This window comes from Musca domestica, unplaced genomic scaffold (genome assembly GCF_030504385.1).
Source record: "Musca domestica strain aabys unplaced genomic scaffold, Musca_domestica.polishedcontigs.V.1.1 43, whole genome shotgun sequence".
Lineage (NCBI taxonomy): Eukaryota > Metazoa > Arthropoda > Insecta > Diptera > Muscidae > Musca > Musca domestica.
This window is the reverse complement of record NW_026712332.1, coordinates 1613865-1638677: the sequence shown is the minus strand read 5'-3', so window position 1 is coordinate 1638677 and position 24813 is coordinate 1613865. Positions and strand designations below refer to the sequence as shown.

General features: G+C 37.6%; 1 protein-coding gene across 3 annotated transcripts in view; it reads right to left on the bottom strand.

Moving 5' to 3' along the window:
* Positions 1–14: 14 nt before the first annotated feature.
* Positions 15–24813, bottom strand: part of LOC101893260 (uncharacterized) — a 214819-nt gene continuing 190020 nt past the window's right edge. For all 3 annotated transcript variants that reach the window (XM_059127180.1, XM_059127179.1, XM_059127181.1), the window contains 5 exons: positions 5963–8768; positions 5755–5897; positions 5001–5682; positions 4770–4926; positions 15–4685 (listed from right to left, as the gene is read on the bottom strand). In XM_059127180.1, the coding sequence (XP_058983163.1) occupies positions 3255–4685; positions 4770–4926; positions 5001–5682; positions 5755–5897; positions 5963–8768 (5219 nt within the window). In that variant the 3' untranslated portion in view covers positions 15–3254. The remainder of the gene's footprint in view (positions 4686–4769; positions 4927–5000; positions 5683–5754; positions 5898–5962; positions 8769–24813) is intronic.

Here is a 24813-nt window from a genome sequence, read left to right as displayed (position 1 = left end):
AAAATATGTGAAAATTAACCAAAAAAAATGAAAAGTTTTATTGAAAATTGTTCATTTATTTTATGTGTAATAGAAGTCATAAAGCATCAGTTGTATCTGGTTCTGCTACTTAGGTAGTAGGTAAAAAAGAATTATTAATAATAAAAATAATAGTTATAACCTAAAAAAATTACAATTCTTAAAAAAACAATTTAAATCAAATTTATATTTTTTTGTTTCTTACGTTTAGCTTCGAGTTATAAGAAGGGGAAGGACAGTTATTATTAAATATAATTACAAAAACACAGTTTTATTTAAATTTGTTATTATTACTTCTTGTTGTGTTTTAAATAGTTTGATGAATTATTATTTTTTTTTAAATATATATATATAAAAAATCGAAGGGAACAATTCTTTTATTAGAAAATAATGAATTTCTTTTAATGTTAGAAATAATAAAATTATATTAAGCTAATATTTTTATTACTTTTATATTTATAGGTTTTGCAATGTTTTTATTTTTTTGTTTGTTTTTGTTTTATTTTTTTTTATCAATTATTTATAAACTAAATAACTATTCTGAATTTTTATACATGGTTCTCTTATATCTTGACAGATTTTACTTGAATTGTTTTTTTTAGAATTTTTTATTTTTTTTTGTTTTGTTTTATGTTTAAGCTTAGAACTTAAGGCAAAATTACAAACTAAATTTTTGTTATTTATTTTCATTAGATTTTTTTTTTTGTAATTTTTGTTACTCAAGTAATTCAAGTTTAAACGAACTTAAAAACAAGATTTTATAATGCAAAGATCATTTCTGTTTGTTAAAGTGTTGTTGTTGTTGTTTTTTATATTTTAAATATCTATATATTTTCTGTATAAGGTTATTTTGTAATTGTATGTATATATATAATTATATTATAATATTTATATATTTGTTTCATTAAATCTTATAGTATTGACTTAAAATGAAAGAAAACACTGTTTATTATTAGTTTAATTTAATTTGTTGTATATGCAGCATAAAAGTTACTTTTCAACTGAATTTTACAGTGTGTAGTATTTTTTATATATATTTTTTTGTCTGTTTTTTTTATTTTGCAAATGTATATTCCTTTAACATTTTGCTTGTATGTCAAGAATATTTTTATATTTTTATATTTTAACTTTTATCATTTTATAATTATGAAAAACTATATAATTATGTATATGTATAGTATATATTTATTGTATGCTTTATTATAATATTGTACATTTTTTAAGTGTCGGTTTTTCATTACTTGCATTCTGTTGTTTTTTTTTGTTTTTGTTTTTAGTTTTTTACTTTCCTGTTAAGAGGTGTAATGCATTAGTCTTAGCGGTTTTGTTGTTGTTTTTGTTATAGGTATATTTTAATGTTTATATTGATTTGTGTGTATTATTTCATTGTAAAAATAGGTAGTTTTTGTTAAAGTGGTTTCATTTCTTTCTATGAATGGTGACATTAATGTTCGCCTTCGTTTCTATAAACCAAGATTTGGTCAACCATCCAACAAATGTCTGTGTGAAAAAAGAACTTGTTGCTTTTTTTTGTTATCATGTGACAGAAAACATTACATCCATCCATTTATGTGATATTATATATCTATTTAAAAGCAGCCAACAGTTTTTAACATTTAATTTAATTTTCTTGCTTTTCATTTGGTTCAATGTTAAATTTAAATACGAAATAAATCCAACAAAAGAAACAAATCAAATTTTCTAATTCTGTGCATGTTTATTGGCCAACCACTTATCCAATATAAGTCACACAAATTTTAACTTGAAAGATGAAAAGGAAACAAAGATCTTGAAAGCTTTCTAGATAAAGAAACATTATTCTGATAACTAACGGAAAAAAAATTCTTGAAAATATTATTTTTTAGATTTCGTCGAAATTAACGTCTCTTTTCTGATTTTATAACAATAATAAGAAATGATATTGAAAATAAATACCAAAGAACACGACAAATTTTATCGTCGGAAAATATATTTATTCTATTAGAGAAGAAATGACCGAAAAACATAAACCATTCACATTAGAAAACATCATTTCTCAACTGTCGGTAAAGGTTAAAATTTTGCACAGAATATGTGTCCAGTTTTTGAACACAAACGATGACAAAGTTACACACAAGTATCGAAATAATTTATCCAATACATTGTGCATTGTTTTTTCAACTTTACATAAAGAAATTTATTTGTAGTTTGTTTAATAAATATTTATATTTAAATATAATTTGTAATCATTGCATTTTTGCTCTATTTTTCCTTACTATTACAGTTTTCAATTATAAACAAAATTCTTTCTTTCTGCGTGTTATATGTGTTTTTTGTTTTAACGAAAAGAAAACTTACAATTTAAGGAAAGTCATTGAAAATTAATAAAAATAAGAAAATATACATTTATGTTTGCTGTTGATAAGCGTTTTTAAAGAATCTTGTCAGTATATATTTTTTGGGGCATCATAGATGATTATAACACACAGTGTAGAAAAGGTAACTAAAAAAAAAAGAAAACAAAGCGAAATAATTCCCATTTTGCAGAATGAAAAAATACGAGTCAATTTTAAGTTTTGCAAAGCACATGGATTGGTTTAAATTTCTTTTTCAAATGTAGTTTGCTGTTTCAATATCTATCTATATGGTGATAATAAGCCAATTACAACACACATATACACGATTCCTGTTATTGTTTCTTAAAGTGTTGTTCTTTTTTTTGTTTTGTCTTAAAAATAACGATTGTTGTTATTGTTTGCATTGAGATTGTTGTTATTTTTCAGATTACCATTAAATGAGTGTTGTTGCTGTTGCAGTGGCGGCAATGGTTGTTGCATGTTGTGAGAATAATGTTGCTGTTGTTGCATTTGGGATGGATGCGGCGGCTGTTCAATGGTTAAGTCGTGGCTTTTATACACTGTACGCTGTTGCTGAAAGTAGTGTTGTTGCTGCTGCTGCTGCTGTTGTTGTGGATTAGACGACGCTTGTGGGTGTAAGAGTTGCGTTGCCGGCTGATAATGTTGCTGTTGTTGCATTTGGGGCTGCTTGTGACTACGTATACGATTGTGTTGTTGTTGTTGCTGCTGCTGTTGTTGTTGTTGTTCATCACTACTATATCTACTACTATTGGCTTGGGTTGTCACATGGTAATGTTGCTGTTGCTGCTGCTGTTGTTGTTGTTGTTTAGGATGATGCGTCTGCTGATTGGGATGATGATGATATCTTACATTGGCGACAGCAGACGCCTGAAGTCACAACTAATCTTCATCGCTCAGGGCTTCGTACTGAGCCGAAAGCAAAGGTTTGGGTTCATTTGATGCGCCTCCAGGCCCACCACCGGGGCCGCCGCCACCACCGCCGCCGGACGTCGTGCTTACCACCGAATTGGGTCCAGCATCATGTACCCCCCCACCGCCACTGCTATGCAAAATATGTGTTGGCTGTTTGTGTGCCGATGCTGCAGCGCTACTTTGCATTTGGTGGGCTGCATTAAGACTCATTTGTGGTGGTGGCGGCAAACCACCGGCCGAGCTGGGTACATTCAACGCACTGTAGGGATACGCATAGGTTGTGGCTGCAAATGTTGTCACAGGGGTCTGTTGATAGGCAACAGCTCCACCACTGCCAGCGCCTCCAGCACCGCCGCCCTTGCTTGAGGGATGCGATGAATCACTGCTAGCCGAATGTCTTCCACTATCTCTCTCATCATATTGATTTGGTGTTTTACGTGGCTCATGGCTATCCTTGAGACGATGGTCGTGATCATTGGCCACTGGGCCGCCACCACCACCGGCCCGGTGGTCGTCTTCTGTTCGCATTACCACCTGTATCCGATCATGCACATACTTCATGGTATCGAATGTGTGAATTTGCGCAACCTGTGATGGTGGCGCTGAGGATGATGAACCACCAGCCGAACTGCCCGGTCCTGAATCATAGGGCGACTGCCTCATCAGAGACGAACCATGGCTTGCACCCGGTGGAGGGGCACCATGCTGTTGTTGCTGCTGCTGCTGCTGTTGTTGTTGGTAATGGTATTCATGTGCCATGAAATCCGGCAGATATTTACGTGGACTCACCGCCTGGGGCATTCGTATAATATTACGATCATCACCGGGTGTAGTGGAACGTCCACCACTGTTTGTCGGCGTGCCAGGGCCAGAACTAGAATTTACGCTTGATTGGGAATTAGGTGGACATCCCGCCTTTGATGCAGCCGCGGCGGCAGCAGCTTCCGCATCTTTTTGCACACGCCTATTCATTTTCCATCTATCCGGGGTTACTATGCTCTGAGCATCCTGCATATAGGGCATAAAATTGGCTGGATGTGGAGCAGGCCTGAAATGCATGGGAACCGTGCCGTAGTCGTTCGTTATAATGGTTTCGGCCAATTCGCCAAAAGTTATATTTTTCGTTCGCATTTGCGACGATTGCGATGAAGGGGGAGCTTGTGATGTGGGTGGTGGTGGTCCACTGTTGCGAACATTACGGGCGTTTTGTGTCGATTCGTGTTGAACACTGCTGCCAGGTACACCGCTCGATGAAGAGGATCCGACACTGGCCCGATCGTTGTCCAAATCAATATTAATAACATTCGGCGAAGAGGATTTGCCATTATTCTCCGCGGCCTGTAAGGAGGATATCACATTGGACGCATGTCGTGGGGCACCAATGTCACGAGAATTGTACTGTTGAAAAAAGAATCGCATTATTAACAACCGCAAACCTTTATTGCATTTTGAGGTAACTAGATGCTAAAAAAGACGACTTACAAATCCACTTCTGGGCAAATCGCGATTGACACTCAGGCTGCCGGGCTCTGTACTCCTTTGGCTCATTTGTTGAATAACTATTGCATCTATTAAGTTCTGGGCGGACAGCGTTGCATCGGTTGGCGGTTGCCCTTGATGTCTTAGGTCTCTGTGGTATCTGTAATGGAAGTGACTTAGTTGCAATTTACCATGCATACACTCCTCTCCTCGCTTCTCTCATCGAATACTTACGGGTCTCTTTCACGATCTGGTATCGATCGCGGTGGTCCTGAATCGGGTGGGCCACGTATGTAATGGGGCCCAGCGACACCTGCAGCAGCTGCAACAGCCGCTGCGGTTACTGCATTACCTGCGTAGATACGTTCCATACGTCTGCCATCACGCTCTCGTTCTTCGGCAGCTCTTTCTTGTTCCCTTCTTTCGCGGTCTCGTTCTCGATCACGCTCGCGTTCTCTTTCACGATCTCGTTGCTCGCGTTCTCTTTCACGATCTCGTTGCTCACGATCTAACCGTTCCGCGTGCATCCGTTCTATGCGGTCGCGTTCTTGTCTCTTCAATTGCATATCACGATCGCGTTTCGCCTGCTGTTCCATGTAGCGGCGTTGCATATCAGCATGCTGCCTGTACTGATGTTGTGCAGCCTGCTGCTGTTGGGCCGCTGCAACAGCCATGGCTTGTTGTTGGTGATGAAGGACAGCTATGTGTTGTTCACGATTCATTTGATAGCGGATGGCATCGTGATGTGTGGGAGGCGGTGGTTGCTGCGACTGGCCCGAAGATGAAGGCGGTGGCGGCGGACCCGATGTCACCGAAGTTGCCGATGACGAGGACTTGTCATCTTTCTGTGAGGGCACCGGCAATTGTGGCTGCTGTACGGCCAGATCAACGAATGACGAGAATGCATCGTGACCGGCTAAAGAAATAAAAGGATCCAAATGAACTTTCCGGCCACCAGATTCTCTTTCTATTTGTTCTGCGGTCTTACCTGGCGGATAATTGTGCGACATCACAACATGCATCCGACCTTGGGGTGGTGCTGCAGGTGATGGTGGTTTAGAACCGCCAGTGTTATGGCGTTGGATAACACCTTGTCTAGGCGGTGGTGGAGTACGATGTGGACTGGGAGTACTTAAAATGAAAGTGTATTAATTTAAATAACAAACAAACCTTTTGATGGAATTATGTTAGCTTACCTGTTGCTGTGTTCTGCTGGTGATTCTCTGCTAGAGTACTCTGTACGGCCCCTATCCTTATCATAATATACTAGACCGCTTCCGCTGTTGCGTGGCGACGGTGATTCCTTTCCAGATCCTGGGGCCCCCGTCGAATTAGCACTACCACTCCTGGGCACACTGCGTTGCTGCTGTCCCTGCATCTGCTGTGACGTTATATAGTCGTGCATAACAATCTGCCTGGTGCTCAGTACCGGAGACTGTTCCACGGTGTAGGGTGCTCTCGAATAGCTGCCAACAGCATAGGCGTTTTGTGGTGGCGGCTGTGGAGACGATTGTTGTTGCGACTGCGGCGGCGGTGGTGGGTGATGTTGCTGGGCTGGACTTTGTCTCTGTGACGGCTTGAAAGCAAATTCGTAAGCTCGCTTGCTGTCCAAAGGGGCCGGCAAGTGAATGGGAGTCCCCTGGGTAATGGAGCCAAGTTTGTTGTTCTCTGTTGGCCCACCAGCGCCCGATGGAGGTGTTTGACGCAGCAAGTTGTCAAACTTGGGACTTAGTGTTGCTCCAGCAGTGGCCGAGTGCACAATGATTTGTTGAGCGGCATTACTGACGGGTGTACCATGGGTAATCGAACCCTTGGGACCGACCAACAATTGTTGTTGTTGCTGTTGTGAAGGCGACGGCGCCTGCCCGTGAGAACTGGGCGGATGTATAAGTTGTGGACTCAATTTTGGTGGCATCTTATTAAGGCCTCCCACGCCTTTACTGTGTTGACTCGACAACTGCATATGCGATGGCGGAGGTTGTGAAGGCGGTGCTTGAGAAGTTGGGCCACCACGTCCCGAACCACTACTTACTGGTATGGTGGGTGGAATGGGGACAGGTACTTGTGACACATAAAGAGATCCCGGTGGTGGAACCTTACCCACACCGACACTCGCTGAGTGAGGATGAAAAAGGTACGCGTGATTGTTCGGAGCTCCGATGAGGGGAGTGGGATCGGAACCACGATATATGCTGGGAGCGTTGCCAACATGTTTAACTGCCGTATTTGTTTGAGGCTGTTGATGTCGCGAGAGGCCGCTCTCACTGCCACCACCCACGCCGGTTGCAGACGAGGACGACGATGACGCATTTAGCGACGAAGAGTTATGGGGAGAAGGACCATCCCGTGATGGTTTCTTTATAGACAGATCCAATGTTTGTGGCTCCGGTTCGTTGTTGCGAGATGTAGCATAAATAATGGCATCAGGAGGCGGGCCGGGCACCACATGCGGCGGCGTCGATGTTTTCCCTGACTTTAGTACTGGAGTAATTGTGGCCTTAATGTCATGCTGTTGGTGATGCATTAGACCACCTGGACCTCCTGGAGGCATCAAATGCTGACCCGGTATATAAGAGTTCACCACTGACAGGGTGGCCAAATTCTCTGGATGGCCTGGAGCATTTGCAGCAGATTGTGGCGCTTGTTTTTGTGATTGTCGTACATTTAAGTTTTGTACGGAATTTAGAGTCGATCCACTATCGGCATTGCCGATGCCACCGCCGCTGGCAACTATCGGTTGACCGTGAGCCTGAGGTTGATGTTTAATGGATCCGTCGTTGCGGTATTCTCTAACTAGCATTACATCATTATTGGAATTGGAATTGTTGCTGCTATTGTTGTTACTACTGTTGTTATTTGAATTGTTATTAGCAGAGCTTCCGCCTAAAATATCATTACGAATTCTGTTGTTGGGCGACGAATCGACGGACAGACGCATAGGCGGCTGCTGAGCTTTAGTCATTGCAGAATTAGGCAGTTGATTTGACGGAGGTTGATTGGATGGCTTAGATGGAGGTGGACCTTTCTGTTTGAGCGAATGCTCAATAACTGAGAAGAGAAAGCCCTGCAGGTTTACTGCACTTGGTCCAGTGGCAGAGGAGACTACAACAGAATTGCTGCTGCTACTACTACTATTCGTGTTATTCAATATCATTTTGGGACTTTGACGATTGGCTGGAGAATTTTCGTTCTCTTCATCGGCGGTTTCTGTGGCCGAGGAGTCATATTCCTCGGAAGTCTTTTGTTTCTTGGGGGCATGGCCCAATGGTGGCAGCAAACGTTCATCCGACTTGATAATTGTTACTGATTGGGAACCAACACCAGCATTAGCACTAACAGCACCACTCCCGCCGCCACCACTTCCAGTGGGCGTGGTAGTGTCTGGATTGCTTGAACTGTTTCCAATACCACCAGCCGAGCTGGCAGTTGATATACCTCCGGCAGCCGTTGCTGCTGGTTGCACGCTGCCAAGCAATTGTGCAGATGGCTTTTGCCCAAGATCTTTGGCTAGCGAATTATGACGCTGAGGATTTTCCGGACTCTCCACAGATGCAGTATCGCTACCGCCTGGTTCGCGTTCATCACACGACGACGTACTGACATCCGATTCATCGCCCTCTGTACGTCGTTCTTCGTCCGTTAGATTTATGTGAGGATCCAATTTGCGACGAATCCGCATCAGACAAGCCGAACAGCAACGCGTTGCTTGGGCAGGTATTTGGAATTCTTGCATAATCGGATCGCGGACATCCGGCGCCAGTTCGTAAAGGCGGGCTGGTATATTATGCAAACGTTTGGCACGATCTTTGGGATTGGGACAGGTCGGTAGGGGGCAATTGGGATAACGAGTGCGCACCGATTTGCATTGACATGTATTGCAGACACGTGCACCAACTGGTATAGTATCATCGGATATGCCATACTGTTGACCACGACCCTTTTTAAGTGGGCGAGTGCGGGGACAATTTTCAGCTTTACAAACAAAACAGGTGGCGAGTTTATCTGTTAGTGGAAGAAGAAGAGAAAAAAAATGAAAAATTAGTGGAGAATTGAAAAAATAAAATTGATGCTATGATAAAAAATATATTTTTTAAAAGTCCGCAAAAAGAATTAAACGCAAAAAGAAAGTAACGCTGACGATTGATTATGGCTAATTTTAAATCTTGTATATTCTAGGATCACTTGAACGGTTTAGCTAATTATTTTGAATTAAATGTATAAACGAAGTTCTTTCTTGACACACACCCACCCACCCCTCATATTATTACGTTAGTCTGTTTTCAATAATGTCTTGCGGTTAATAAGAAAATTATTCCCTCTAGAATTGGGGCAATTCTTTGATCTCCTTTCTGGGTATGTTCCATAAAATAACAAACAAACAAATACCCATAGAACATAAAAAATCATATCTTGGAATTACTTGTTAAGAACGAGGCTAAAGAGTCGAGGAAAGTAAGATACTGTAGAGAAAAATAAATCACGTTAATTAAAATAAAATCAAAATAAATTTTCAAAGTATGTTTGTGTTGGCAAGTCTACAATGTTCCTTTTTTAAATAGCTTTTTATTTTTGTTTTTGCTTTAAATGTATTTACATCCTCCCACCACCCATCCACCCATGGATGTCCTTTGTTACTTCTATGAATTTTTTAACGGTTAAAACAGTAAGTGGTGTTTTGAGTATGGTCACCACGTTATCGTCGTCGTCATCATCGTCATCATCCTGGGCATTATCTTCATCATCGTCATAACCACACCGCCACCACCACCGCCATCCATCCATCCATTCAAAATGAAAATTGCAAATAATTGTAAGTGGTTTATTAAAAATTAAACATTTTTACATTTCTCCGTTATTCGTCCATTTTTTCATTTTCGGGTGCTGGTTTTTCTGAGCGAATAGCCTGCCAGCCAGCCAGACAAGAAAATACCGTTTTGTGTATGGCAACAAGGACGAGATTTACCGGAGATGGAGTAATGCCAGTTGTTGTATTTTAAATATTGGACCTGAATGAATAATCAAATGACCAAACGGATTGATAGAAACAAAATGGTATGGGTCATGAGGGGGTGGGTGGTCGAAGTGAAATCAATTAACAAAGCAAAATTTACAATAAAAATAATAACAATAACTTCTCACAAAATTACTTTTGTTTCGAATCTACAGAGAGTCAAATCAGCAATTACATACATTTACAGACAAAAAAAAAATGAAGAGAGAATCTATTTATACCCTACACCACTAGGTGGTCAGGGTATTATGTATTTGTGCATTTGTTTGTAAAAGGCAAAAGGAAACGAAATAGACCCCAAACTCCTTTTGATGATCTGCATAGAATCACATTCTAAATCGATTTATGCATGTCCGCCCGTCAGTCCATGTATTATTATGAACAAAGCACAGGTCGCATTTATTGCCCGATCCAGCTGCACAAGTCATTTGTTTGACCCAAGGACGAACTCTATTGAAATTGGAAACAATCGGTCAAAATTTAAATATAGCTTCCACATATATCTTCGTCCGATTTGCCTTTCATTGTGGACCAAACGTGTAATATCAGACCAAATAGTATGGAATTTTACATATACCACCAATATAAGGCTGCAAATAAGTATACCAAATTTGATCGAAACCGGTTCACACATATAGCTATAGCTCCCAAACATATTGTACATACCGTTTGATATTTTTGTCCTCCGCAGCCGTAATATGCACTCTGTAACAATGATATTTTAGGAAATACAGCTCAGAAATACCTTTGCTAAATTCTATAGAGATCGGTTCAAATTTGAATATAGCTGTCATATATATCTTTGTCCGATTTGCGTTTTATTGTGCACCAAACTTGTAATATTAGCCCAAATGGGATGTAAATTGGAACTTACGACCATTTGAATTTAGCCTAGAAACAAGTATGTCAAGTTTGGTGAAAAGCGGTACATATAAAGTTATAGCTCCTATATATATTGTTCATTCGATTTGTTATATTCTTTATTTATTATTTGTTATATGATGCTCGACTAAATATGAAAAGGGGTTTAAGGTATCATAAAGTCGGCCCCACCCGACTTTTAGACTTTCTTTACTGATTTTCATATCGAAAGGGGGCTATATGGGTCCACGTTTTTGTATAGCCCCATATAACTGTAACACCAGATATTTGGAATTCGGATATAAGGTTTTTTGTGTGTTTAGGCGCTATTTCAAACCGATTTTTTCTGTAATTGTTGAGAAAGTGATCCCTGTGTAGGACACATCGTTGCAGAGAACTGTACGTACATATAGGCCCAAGTTTTGATGTAGACCTCAAATAACTGTACCTCCAGATATTCAATATTTTGATTATTTTGCCACACAGTTTTCACCGGAATTGTTTCAAATATGGTATTTGGAGTTCGTAATGGAAACCCAGCTTCTGTGACAGAAAATTTCCTGTACAGATTCTCGTCTTCGTATAGATCCCATATCAGGGAACCTCCCATTATTCGATATTTTGATGATTTTAGCTACATTTTTGAAAAGAATTATCTCAAATTTCGTAATATACGCCTCCTTCTCTGTGCAGATAATTGGCTGTAGAGGTTCTAGTTTTCGTATAGCCCCATATAAATGTAACACCAGATATTCCAGGTATTTTTTTTAATTTTCTTCCGATTGGTGGAGGGTATTAAAAGTTTTGTCTGGTCGAACAAAGCTGCTTTTTAATGACGATTTTTTTTTTCGAGCGCCTTAAAGTATGCTATATAAATGCTAAGATAAATGTGCAACAAGTAACCTTTACTATGACTAACATGACGCGCGTTAATTAAGCTTCTATTTTAGCTCAGAAAAAAGCAAATTTAGCATTTTATAACGCTTTCTACATGTTTATCCAAAACCACAAATCCTAATATGTGATGACAACCTTTAAAACAGTATTAATTTTCTTAAAACATTCCGCTAAGAAGTTTTCGCTCAGAAGAAGAAAAACATTTGAGAAAGCTAATTTAAATACCCTTTTGTTAAGTGTATTTACATTTTTCTGCCATGCATTTATCTTAATTGCGTTACTCCACCACCAAACTCTCCCCTATCACCATTCTCAGACAAAATAGATGTTCGTCCTGCTCTTTGGTACTTTTGTTGGGTTTAACATGTGCGCAGCATCGCTCACTCTTCTCGTTACTGCTTATTAGTAATTCATCATTATTTTTAATTTCTTACCATTATCACTTAACGTGTATTTGTTTTTCGTTTTTTATTAATTTCTTTTTTTTTTTGTACGGGCAACAGAGTTTGCTTTGTGTCCATTTACATTTTGTTCTCTCCCTCCTCTCTCTCTCTCCCTTTCTCGCTCGCTGTGAATGTATTTATTTGAATATCATTAAAATTTTAATAAAAGCCCAAATACACAAACTGAGATTTCAATAAAAATTAAAAATGAACAAAAAAAAAAGTAACCACCAAATATTCAATTACCGCACTTGATGTGGGGACGGGCGCTAAGAGAGGAGAGGTGGGGTATTGTTTCCATTTGTGTTTTATGAGAATTAAATCGTTTGCATATGACTCAAGAGGCTTAATGTCTCAATGAAACACCCGCTAGGTACAAAAATACAGTTATGAGAAAAGGAACATAAATTCCATATTGTTATTATTGTTAAATTTTTATTAAGATTAAATTATTATTCTCGTATAATTCAATTTTCTGAAGTATCCTTTCGTTTTGCCACGAATCCACTACTCCGCAGAATGTCAGACCAGGCAATAAGTTATTATTAAGATTAGTTGACGGTGATAAGAAATTCATTGTAACATTAACACCCCTAATCAATGTTTGAAATGTTATAGGGTTATACTCGTATCGTACACCATTGCAATGGTGTGACCGAACGACCGACCTAACAACAACAATCTGATGTCCATTTTTTGATGGATGATAAAAATCTCTGTGTGACAAATGGGCAAATAAACAAATTCAATTGACATTAACATGACACAAATAAACAAATAATCGACATGTCTATAAACATCTGTGCACCACATACCATGGGGTATTCAAACATGTGTGTGTGTGTGAGTGTAAATTACATTTCATATAGTTTTATTTACACCTCAAAATGTCCGTTCTCTTTACCTTACTCTTTAGTTTCGCATTGCATCTTCTCTTCAATGTGTTCTCTCTTCTTGTCCCTTTCACGCCGCACTATCGAACACTTTATCACCACCCATATTATATATTTACACACAACTGTCAAAAGTAGTGATGTTGTTGTGATGGCTGTTGATGGTCGCCAGGGCAGAGAACAATATGAAAATTGATTAACTCAAAAAGAATAAAAAATCAAACAAAACTGCAAAAAAATGTAAGGTAAATGACAAAGTGAGCTCGTCGATGAGTAGCGCTGTAGGTCGGACGCATCGACCGGACCAATGACCAATCAGACAAGCAGACGGACGGCCCCCCCTCTAGGCCAGGGCGAGTAATTGTAATTAATTACTGTTTTATGTATGTATGATGAAATGTATTCTTGAGCTGGCATGATGGGGCACAAAAAAATATTTTTTAATTATTTTCATTGCTTTGCCGAAAGAGAGAAAATAGCTCAGCGGAGTTTTTTATGCTGCGGTTGTCACTTTAAATATCATTTAATTAACACGATTTTCCATTAATTCAAGTTATTTACACATGAACGATTTCTGCTGTGTGTGTGAACTGGGGGGTTGGTTGCGTACATTTTACTCTCAGCTCTCACACCCACATCTGTGACATGAAACAATTCTACCGGTGACATTTATATGGCTCAGCAGCTTCAATACTTGATGGACTTCTTTGTTGTGGTGAGTGGTGGGTAGTGCGTACGTTTGTGTGTGTCATCACTAGAATGCTCTGCAACAGACAAATGATGCTGCTGCTGCTGCCACTCTCAATGCTGATGATGATGTTGACGATGATTGTAATACCACTGGTCGGTCTGTGGGATGCACATGCAATACAATCAATATAACTGCTGAATATTGACAATATCAGCAATTTATGTCATCCATCTATGAAAGTCGACAATGGCATCAAGTGAGACGTAGAGAGGGCAGAGATCAAATCGAAGGCATAGCCGACCAGGATTTTCTGGTAATCAAGAAAAACATAACAAATGTTTGCAATTTTTTTAAAATTAGAATTTTAACGAGAAGTGAGAGTGGATGACCAGAAATAGGTGAGTAAGAGACATTAAATAAGGAAGAACTAATATTATATTTTTCTGTTTTTTTTTTTTTATTTTTTTAAACAATATTATTTTGCAAATTCTTAAGAAATCGAAACACCAAAATTGATAAAAAAAAAACAAAAAGTACTCGTCAATTTTGCCGACAGATGTATACCACCCTCAGGTATCTGATATGATTATTCAAATTGTTGATCCTCTATTGAGTAGGTTCCGAAGGAATAGGATGTGGTCCTCGTATCGGATCTAAATAAATATGATATAAATATTGCGGAGTGCCAGGTTTGGACTATATCGAGTATTTCCTTTACTTTATATGAGATATGTGATAATTTAAAAAAAAAAAATGTTTAAACGAGTGTGAGGTACCCCAGATATAACCATTTTCTTACTTCATCGAATGCAGATAAATTAACAAGAAAACCGAACATTTGTATCCAATTTTATACGAAATCACAAATACCATATTCATCTCAGGTTTCTGGTTGAGAGAATTTGAAGAAAGATTTGGATGCTTATTTCGCCTTTTTGAGCGCTTGGTTTTTCAAAATCTTTAACCCGTTGTGGGGGAGGTACCAGAAAAAATTCTCCGATCTCTCCCATTTTTATAAAAGATATTGTGTTGATGGAAATATTCAGATGTACCAAGTCTGAATGCAATTGGATGTTAATTTCGCGTTTTATGAGTTCCATGTATATTCAAAATTTTGACCCTTTGTGGGGGAGGTACCAGAGGGAATGGACCGATATATCCCATCTTCACACCAGACCTTGGGTTAATTAAAATATTATGATGTGTGTAATTTAAAGAGAACCGGATGCTTATTTCGGATTCTATTATCGTTTTTTAAAATTTTGACCCTTTGTGGGGGAGGTACCAGAAAAAAATGCCCGATCTCTCCCATTTGTATAACATATGTTGCGTTGATGAAAATATTGAGATGTGCCAAAGCTGAATGGAATCGGATGTTAATTTCGCGTTTTATCAGCTTCATGGTTATTCAAAAATTTGACCCTTTGTGGAGGAGGTACCAGAAGGAGTGGACCAATATATCCCATCTTCACAGTAGATCTTGTGTTAGTAGAAATAATGGAATGTGTGAAATATAACGAGAACCGGATGTTTATTTCGGATTTTATGACCGTTTTGATTATTCTAAACTTCGATCCTTTGTGGGGGAGGTACCAGAAGGAATGGTCCGATCTCTACCATCTTTATAGCAGATCTTGTGCTGATAGGAATATTGAGATTTGTCAAGTCTGAAATGTAATTGGATTTTAATTTCGCGTTTTATGAGCTTCATGAGTATTCAAAATGTTGACCTTTTGTGTGGGAGGTACCAGAAGGAGTGGACCGATATATTCCACCTTTGCACCAGACTTTGGGATAATAAAGTTATTGCGATATGAGTAATTTGAAAACAATTGGCATCTTACATCACATTTTATAAGAGTCAAAATTAATTTAAAATTGTGGAGCTTTTTTGGGGGGAGGTACTTGATGGAGTGGACCGAAATTGTTCATTTTCTCACATGACTTAGCACTGATGTTAATATTAGCATTTGGAAAGTTGGAGCAACTTTTCTTCTGTGTAGTAAAATATTTTTTGAAAATTTCGACTTTTTGCGGGGGAAAAACCAGAAGGAGTGGACCGATATAGCCCATCTGAATCTCCATCGCTAGACCACCTTCTAGCTCAGCATTGTTTTAAATCTTGCAGAATTTAAGATCAGTGAATCGAAAATATGGCAAACTATAATTATTATAACTGCAGCAATGTCGGATTCGATACGATTTGAAAAATGTCAAAATTATATTTTAAAATCAAATCATTCCAAATCACAATACGTACATAGTTTTTACAATTTCCGATGTTGAAAAAAAAAACTTTAAATCGATACAATAATACCAGCTGTAGGGTATCATACAATCAAAGTGTTGACACTAAAACCAACAATGCAACAAAGCACAAAGTGCATGAGGCCATAAGTTCAAATAAAAGGATTTATCGACAGCAAAGGACGACGACGGCGACGCAAACGATGACAGAAGTACGCACACAAATATCCAGTTCAATCGAAACAATAAAAATTGTCATTGGATAGATGGTGGGATGGATAGATGAATGAATGTCTGGTTTCAATTTTTTGTTTGTTTTTGTTTTTGCAATTCCAATTCCAATTGCATTGCATTGTTGTGTTTGTCTAGTGACACAAAGTTTGTTTTTAATATTTTTATACAAATCCATTAGTGTTTGAAAGGCTAAAAAATGAAGTTATTGTTTTTCCAAAATTCTATAAAAAAGTATTAGAAATTCATCAGCAACAATGTGGCGGACCTATGGTTGGTGTGTGTGTGTGTGTGAATACTCTTAGTGTATTTGCAGCAAGTAAACAAAACTAAAAATGGAATTTATTTTCAAAAAATTTCTTCTTTTAATGTTTTTGCATTTTTTTTTTTTTTTATTTATTTCAATACATTCATGGATATTGATTTATCATCATCGTCATCATCATCCGCTTCGTCAAAGGGAGAAAAACGAACGAATAGGATTTTCCGGTTATGATCCCATGAAATGTGGTAATTAATTAAATTTTACTACAAACAATGCTACAACACACACAGACAAACAAACATATTAATCTGGCCATAAACTGAAATTGACCTACAACACACCGCAATTGCTTGCTTTTTTGCGATTCGAATGTACACTTTGTACTTTTTTTTTCCTCTTCGTTCCTGTCAATTTTCATCATTCTTTGTCATTTCACAAAATCCAGTCCGTCCAGTAGTCGTCCGGCAGAGTGCTCTCTGAATGTGTAATATTTATGTCAACATCATCAACGTCATTGCTGCAGCGCAACAACTCGGATGTGCTGACTCCGGTGGTATTGTTGTAACAGAAATGAAATAATGGTAGGAAGATGTGTGTTCTTGTTGTTGTTGTCGGTTGCTGCTTTGGTTGTTCGAAACACTCAAACATCTACCCACCATCCATCCGCCCATCCACAGTTAAGGTAATTCATTCGATAAACATCATCTCATAACGTTTAATTCAATTTCATATCTCAATCTGCTGATTACATTGTATTGTTATTTGTTTTATTGATGAATTACATTTTAATGTGATATTAAGCATGAACAACAGGGCTGGGCGGAGGTGAATTTTTCATGCCAACCACTCACACGGTCCCCCTACCCATCCGCCACAAGTTTCCATGAATTTCATTAGGTTGTTCAAATGGCACATTTAGAGGGAAAACAGTTCAAAGTGTATTAGGCGCTAATATTTATAAAAATCTATTTTTATTAAAGAAATTAAATAATACAATAATATTTTCGAACTTTTGTTTTGTCTAAGGTCAGCTCGGTCTGGGAGTTTGATGTCAAGATTTCAAATGCTCGTGAAATTAGAAAAGCCTTTTTTTCCTGTAAGATTTACTCAGAATATTATATATAAAAAAGTTATTCGCGATGGAATTCAAGCGTGATAGTGTGATTTCTTTATATTTGGCTGGAAAACCATAAGTGGCTATCGTTAGAGCAATCCAGCATTTAAATGTGGATAAATATTTTGTGTGTCGACGTCAAAGAAGTGGACGGAGGAAAACAGCAACGTCAGCAGAAATGGTTCGAAAAATAAAGAAGTGACTTGATCGAAACCCGCGTCTCAGTGGCCGAAAAATTGCTCATGAGCTGAACATATCCCAATATTCCATTCGGCAAATATTGAAAAATGAGCTCGGGGTAAAGCCACTGAAATTCCAAAAAGAGCAAAAACTTAGAAGGCAACCTAAAGAAAAGAGACTCAAAAGAGCTAAAGAGTTACCTTTCCGAAAGTAGTGAACTGTCGAATTTGGGTTTCTCCGATGAGAAAACATTCGCTGTCCAGCAGTTTGTAAACAAACAAATTGATCGTGTTCACTTTCCGAAGAGGTTAGCTGAAAATATGCACCTTCGGTTGGCCACCAGAACTCAAGCGCCCGCAATGGTCATGGTGTGGGCCGCCATAACAGCCGATGGTTGCACTCCGCTCTTATTAATCTACCGTGGCATCAGAATAAATGCCTAATATTATCGCGAAAATGTCCTGGAGGGTGTATTAAAGCCTTGGGCACGCAAACATTTTGACCGCAGGCCTTGGACATTCCAACTGGACTCAGCACACAGCACGCGCCACTCATGAGGTTACAAAATGAGGTTCCTCGCTTCATTTCCAGCACACACCCATCATAATCTCCGGATACCAATCCGTTGGACTATTGTGTCTGGAGTATTTTGGAAAGCAAGGTGGGCACTAAAAAAATACCCAAGTGTCGATTACCTCAAGCAAGCGCTTCGCCAGGAATGGACCATAATACCGCAGAGCAACATTCGGGCAGCGTATGGCGGTTTCATTGGCCGTTTGAGGGCCATAATTCGTGCCAAAGATTACCAATTCGAACAAATCTAAACATATTCTAAAATTTGATGCTGTTCCCGACATTTTTTGCTTTCATTTAATAAAATTAAAAAAAAAATTAAAAATTAAGGCGTTTGACTTTGTTGCAGTTTTTTTTTTATCTCACCCTGTATGTGTTTGAGATTTGCCGGTAGTCTAGAAATATTATATATTTGTACGAAATGTACTAAATGGTTCTAAATTTGGTATTGGGTGAAGGGATAGGTCTGGAATCCTCAAATTTGATATTACGATCTCTGTTGGTATCTGGAATTGAGATATGGTGGTGGTTTTGCAAATAGATACTATAATTATTCGAAAAGTACTAAAAGGTACTAATTTTGGATCATTGTTGGTGTCTAGCATGGAGAGATGTAGATTGTGTTGGGTATGCTTAATGCACATGTTACTAAATTTAGTATTGAACTGAAATTCTGAAAATTAATATTTAGGTCATCGTTGGTTTCTGGGATTTACGTATGGAGATATTGAAATAGTTTTGGACAGAAAACTGAAATTTTTTTAATTTAATATAAATGACACATGTCAATGTAAACTCTCTCCATTCATTGTGCCCTAATGTATGTGAGTTGCGTTTGAATTTTAATTGAAATTAAACTAGATAATCAGAAAAATTGCCAATGTAGGCACAAACAGTTATTTACTTTAGTAGTTATGGATTTTTTTCAATTTAATATGGAATTGATTTTTATAATTTAATTAGATTTTAGTAAATTATGGAAAAGTATTAAAGCTGAGTGCAAAGTGGATGATATTATTTAGTAATGTAAAATTAATATGCATTTACATTTACATGATTTGTCTCAGCATTGAAATGTGCACCTGGGGGGTATTAAAATCAGTTGCCCGCCCTCACTTTTAAATATTCAAGTTACATTTAATTTTGTGTTTCGTATATGTAATATGCCAATATAGCTAGGTACCTCTTACTCATTATTCAAATTAATTTCTTATAACATCAAAGTACACACTTTGACCACCAGCAGCCTTGACAAAGATTTTTTTTTATTTTTGCCATGGCTTTTAGAGTTTTACATTTAAATGATTTTTGTTATCTGCATGGCGTTTGTTTCGCTTGTCAATGTTAAAAAAAAAAATATCAATTTCCTTTTATTAATAATTCAATCAAGAAAATTTGTTTGATTTCAGTTTCTTTCGATGGCAGCGGGGAGAACGGCAACAACGGATGGCGAGCCTTATATCACGAAGAAAAAGAGAGAAAAAAACGAACCAAAGTCAAATTTGAGAATATTTTCTTTATTTAACTTTGTGAGATTTTTTCTTTTCATTGGAGGTTTTCGATTCTTTAAGGACATTGGTGGTACAACCCATGACAAACTTGAAACACCGCAAGCAAAGTGACTAAGAAGTTAGTTGCTTATTTTTTCCTGCCATAGAGCCAACCAATAAAAATACCCCCCAGAAAAAATATATAATTTTGGGCAGCTAGCTGCTTGCTGCTGTTTTGGCTACGATTGAAGGGAAAATATTATATAATTCCATTAGCTATAAATTTCTTTTGCAGGAACGAACAAAGAACAAATAAAGTGTAGAAATAAAAACAAAAAGCCGCCACTGCCACAGAAAACAAAAAATATATATTTCTAATAACATTAAAAGCCCGACGAGCGAAATTGTGGCAAAACTACTTAACCTAAGATGGCTTTCTTTAAATTATCGAAAAAAGAGCTAACTATATGGCGGAATATTGAAGAATTGAATAAATTGAATAAATTTTTACCCATATTTCTTAAAACGACAAAATTTGTTAATCAGAGGTGGAATGTAATTTTTCTTTACTCTCTCACCAATGTCTACGAACAACAAATGCAAAAGCAATACCCAAAACTGTGTTGTTTTGATATCGTTTCGTTTCAGTTTAAAATTTGTGAGGAGCAGCTGTGGAAAAATATTATTCACATATTTGTCGAACATGGCGTGAGATAAGCTCTCAAGCAAATATTTTTGGTTTTTACTGAATCTCTGCGAAGGTTTCATATGTAACCACCTTCAATCACATGTATTTGCAGGGAAAATCTAGCTTACAGCCTTGATAATTCGAATCAAATGCGTATTTAGTAGAGCTCCCGTAACAAAAAAAGTTTATATTGGGAATTTATGTGAAGTTGATCATACCAACTATGAACCTTATTTAAATGCGTATCATGGCTTTAGAGCAGTTAGAATTTGTTTCAGAGGGAACTAATATATGAGAGGTATATCAAACTCTGAATCGATTTTCAACAAATTTGACGAAGACTTTTGTACCTCTAGTGTCAAATAAGATTGCTGTATAGCGCATGATATGACTTCGATAAGAATTATATTCAGAAATATTTATTGTAGCAATATATATCGGACCGAGAAAACAGATATATCGGACCGAGAAATAGAAAAATTCGGTTGGATATGGAAAAATCTTTTCAATTTGGGCTGATATTACATGCGTGGTGCAACATATCCGTAAAATCGGAAGAAGACATATATCGAAGGTATTAAAAAATCTGAACTGATCTCGATCTGGGGTCCGGTATCAATCATTGTTGTGGAGTGTATATTACACATGTGAGGCACTTTAACGTTACATCTGATGAAACATATATATGGAAGCTATAGCTATATCTGAAGCGATTTTCACCAACATTTTAAGAAGGGAAGGGCCAAAATGCGTTCCATTTGGGCTGATATTAGTCATTTCGTGCACAATAAAACTGAAATCGGATAAAGATGAGAGCCATATTCGAATCTGAACCGATATTAACAAAATTTTAGGCACTTATTTCTGAGCTATCTGATATCTGGTACCAAAGATCATTGTTGTGGAGTGCATATTACGCATGTGAGGGGCTAAAACCCCAATACGAATGAAACATATATATATATATTGGAGATATAGCTATAACTGAACCGATTTTCACCAATTTTCAAGTACTTATTTCTCCGTACCAGAGCAGAGATATACTCATTTTCACTCGAAAGCAAAACTTGCTCGCGAACAGGATTGCTCGAAGAGTAAGAGGTTTTTTTACGTAGTCTACTCTTCACTCTTTTCTTTGGTATGCGGCAACGCTCCCAAGTCTCTCCTGTTTGAAAAATTAGAGTGGGGGCAGAATTACTCAAAATAGAACAATTGTTTGCTCTAAGAGTGTAAGTGAATGGAAAAATATTTTGTTTTCTGATTCGTGTGTGCGTGTGTATGTAACCGCGCACATGGTTTGATGTTGAAGTGGGCCTGTAAGGGAAAGGAGACAGAGGGGGAGAGGGTTGGTGTGATCGTGTACAGAAAAATACGCATATATAGAACTACAACATGGTATGTGACAAAAACTAAAAGTATAATCTGAGTATAATCTGCTCATTTTGAGCGAATTTTGCTCCCACCCAAAAACGTGTTATATATGATCACTCCTATTTGAACGACTCCTATTTGAAAAAATGCAGTTTTTACTCATGTCTTTCTTTTTTTTTGCTCCCCCACTCGAATTTGAGTGAGTTTCACTCTTTGTGAAAATTCAAGCAAATTTTTCGGAAGTCGGAAAATACCCATTCTAACGGTATGACAACAACGAAAAAAGCGCTCAGAAATCACAGAATCTGTTCTATTTGGTACGTATTTTATTTCTACAAAAATAAAACGGAGTAAAGCCGGTCCATTCTTATTCGGGTGATACTTTGTACCCCATTTTTTTCTGCCGCCTCTCCCTATGTAATTCATAGTTAATTTGAATTTCTCTTTAAACGTCCCTCTTAGCTTAACAAAGAAGAGAATAAATAACATTCGATATAAGTTGCAATAGAGAGAGAGAACCCGTAACTAATAATGTCAGTTAATGTCTAAGACCCAATTTCGAGTATATTCATTTTCTACTGAAAAATCAAAGTGCCTTTTGATTAAAAATCATTCGTAATAATTCCCACAATAAATGTCAAATATTGACATTATATTCAAAATTACTTTCAACTACACTTCGGAAATTCAGCACATCCATTCCTGTCGTCATCGCAAACTAGAGAAGAGATCAAATAACACATTTGCTATGAACCGAGAAGAAAGCAGGAGCTAGAGAGAGAGAGAGAGAGTGAGAGGAGGAATGTCAAAGTATCTCGTCATGTTGTATGGCAGTTACGATGTAGTACAGTAATTAGTACCTTGGGGAAATGCGAAAAGTAAGCAAAAATTCCAAAAGAAAACGAAATGTGTTTTTTCGCCAAATTGTTAGAAGGAAAGGCGAAATCAAGACAACCCGTTATGGCAGCAGCAGCTACTGGGGTTCCCTTCTCATTTTTTGGCAAAAAAGTAACAGAATGAACACACAAACATACATACATACGTACACACTGTCGAGAATAAAACCTCCCCAATGAGCCAAAATACACGAAGTAAGTGCTTAGAGATTTTTATGTAATTTCCAAAATGGTGTTGATTTTTCATCAACATTTTCCAGCAATGCTTGATTAAAATATAAGAAACATTAACGTTCTTCTCCGGCAGGGGGTGGGTGTTAGCTAATTCAACAAATAATAACCTGTCTTGGCATAGCTGTCAATTTGTGCAGTAGTAAAGATGTGAAAAGAGCGAGTGAGACCAGGGATTTAACAAGAAATCATATTTCATTAGCCATGTGAAAATACACACTCACACGCGCGCAAGCAAAAAAGCTAATAGTTATTATCATAATTGCCTTCATCTTCTTGTTTGATGCTGCTGCTTTCTGCTGGCATATTACTGTTTGAATGCTTGCGCTCACTCCACTCTGCTCTCAGTTTTTGTTTTGTGGAATCGCAATGTGAAGAATGTAAGGATGGATGGATGAACGAATGAATGGATGAATGGATGATGATGGCTGTTGGCGTTGGCATTCTTGTTGCTCTTGCGATAATCAAAAGAGTGTGCAATTTTAATTGGTAACAATTTAATTACAAATGTAAGCAAAACTTAGTACAAACCATCACCACCGCCACCACCAACTACACTCTTCATGTATCCTCCCCTCCCTTCCAATCTCCTCCTCTCTCTCTCCCTCTCTGCTAACACATGGCAATTGTAAAGCGAGAATTACAAGTTGTTTTTCTACCATAGACAGCATTTTAACAGGCAAGCACATCACAGACACTCATCAAAACTTGCAAAATTCCAGGCACATGCCAGACCCCTCCCCCTGCCTTCTCCTAACCACCAACTATTGGACAGTACAACAGTGGTATTATCACAGAATTTAGCAATGAAAAGTCAACATCACAGACAGTTAGACGAACAGTGTTTCACCCACACCGACACACACATACCTACACCGAATCTAAACGTACCAGACTTGCATGAATCAAGTGTGTGTGTGTGTATGACTTACTATTGCCACACATCTGCATGTCAACGGAAAGAGTAGGGCCAAAGAGTGTGGATGAGTTGGAAATACATACCATAAAATAGATTTTGTAAATGTCCAGTAAAGGAGACAACAACAGTAGGATTTGTGGCAAATTGAAGGGAATGCAGTTATTGAAATTTTACAAATAAATGTTTCAATGTTGCGTCATTTGAAGCGGGCTCGTAAGCATAGACATGAGCTTTAACATACGCCCACCAAAAATAGTCTAAATGTATAAACCGCATAATCTTGATGCCCAATTGACCGGTCACGAAAGTTAATAATTAAAAATGCAGTAAGTTCGACAGGGCCGAACTTTGAATATCCTCCACCATTTGAAACTAATCAGAAAATTTTCAAAAAATAAATTCCATTAAAAATTCAATTAAAATCTTTAAAATACTTAATATCGGAAGGTGCCGATATATGGGGGATATACGATATTGTGGATATCGTGGACCTATATAGACAATTCTCTATCAGGAGGAAAAGTACTTAGAAGGGACTCCTTGTGTGGAATTTCAGACAATTCCATTAAAAAATGGGGCTAAAATAATCAAAATACCGAAAATCGGGTGGTACCGTTATATGGGGGCTATACGATACCGTGGACCGATATAGCCCATCTTCGAACTTGACCTGCCTGCAGACAAAAGACAGATCTGTGCAAAATTTTTGTTTCCTATCTTTATTCGTTTTGACTGTAGCGTCATTACAACAGACGGACGGGCATCTAAATCGTCTTAGAATTTTACGCTGTTGGGTCTAAAATGATTATTTCGATGAGTTACAAACGAAATGACAAACTTAATATACCCTCCATACTATGTATGGTGGAGGGTATAAAAAAATTATGAGCGAACTCGCCTCTTAATAAGTCGATTGTTCCGCGTGCTGTGTGACATGTTTTGAAGGAACTTGAAAATTTTCAAATAAAAAAATGTGTAAAAAAAATACCGGTCAAAAGAAAACCCTTATATGGGGCCTATATATGAGGAAAACGTCTTCATAAGTA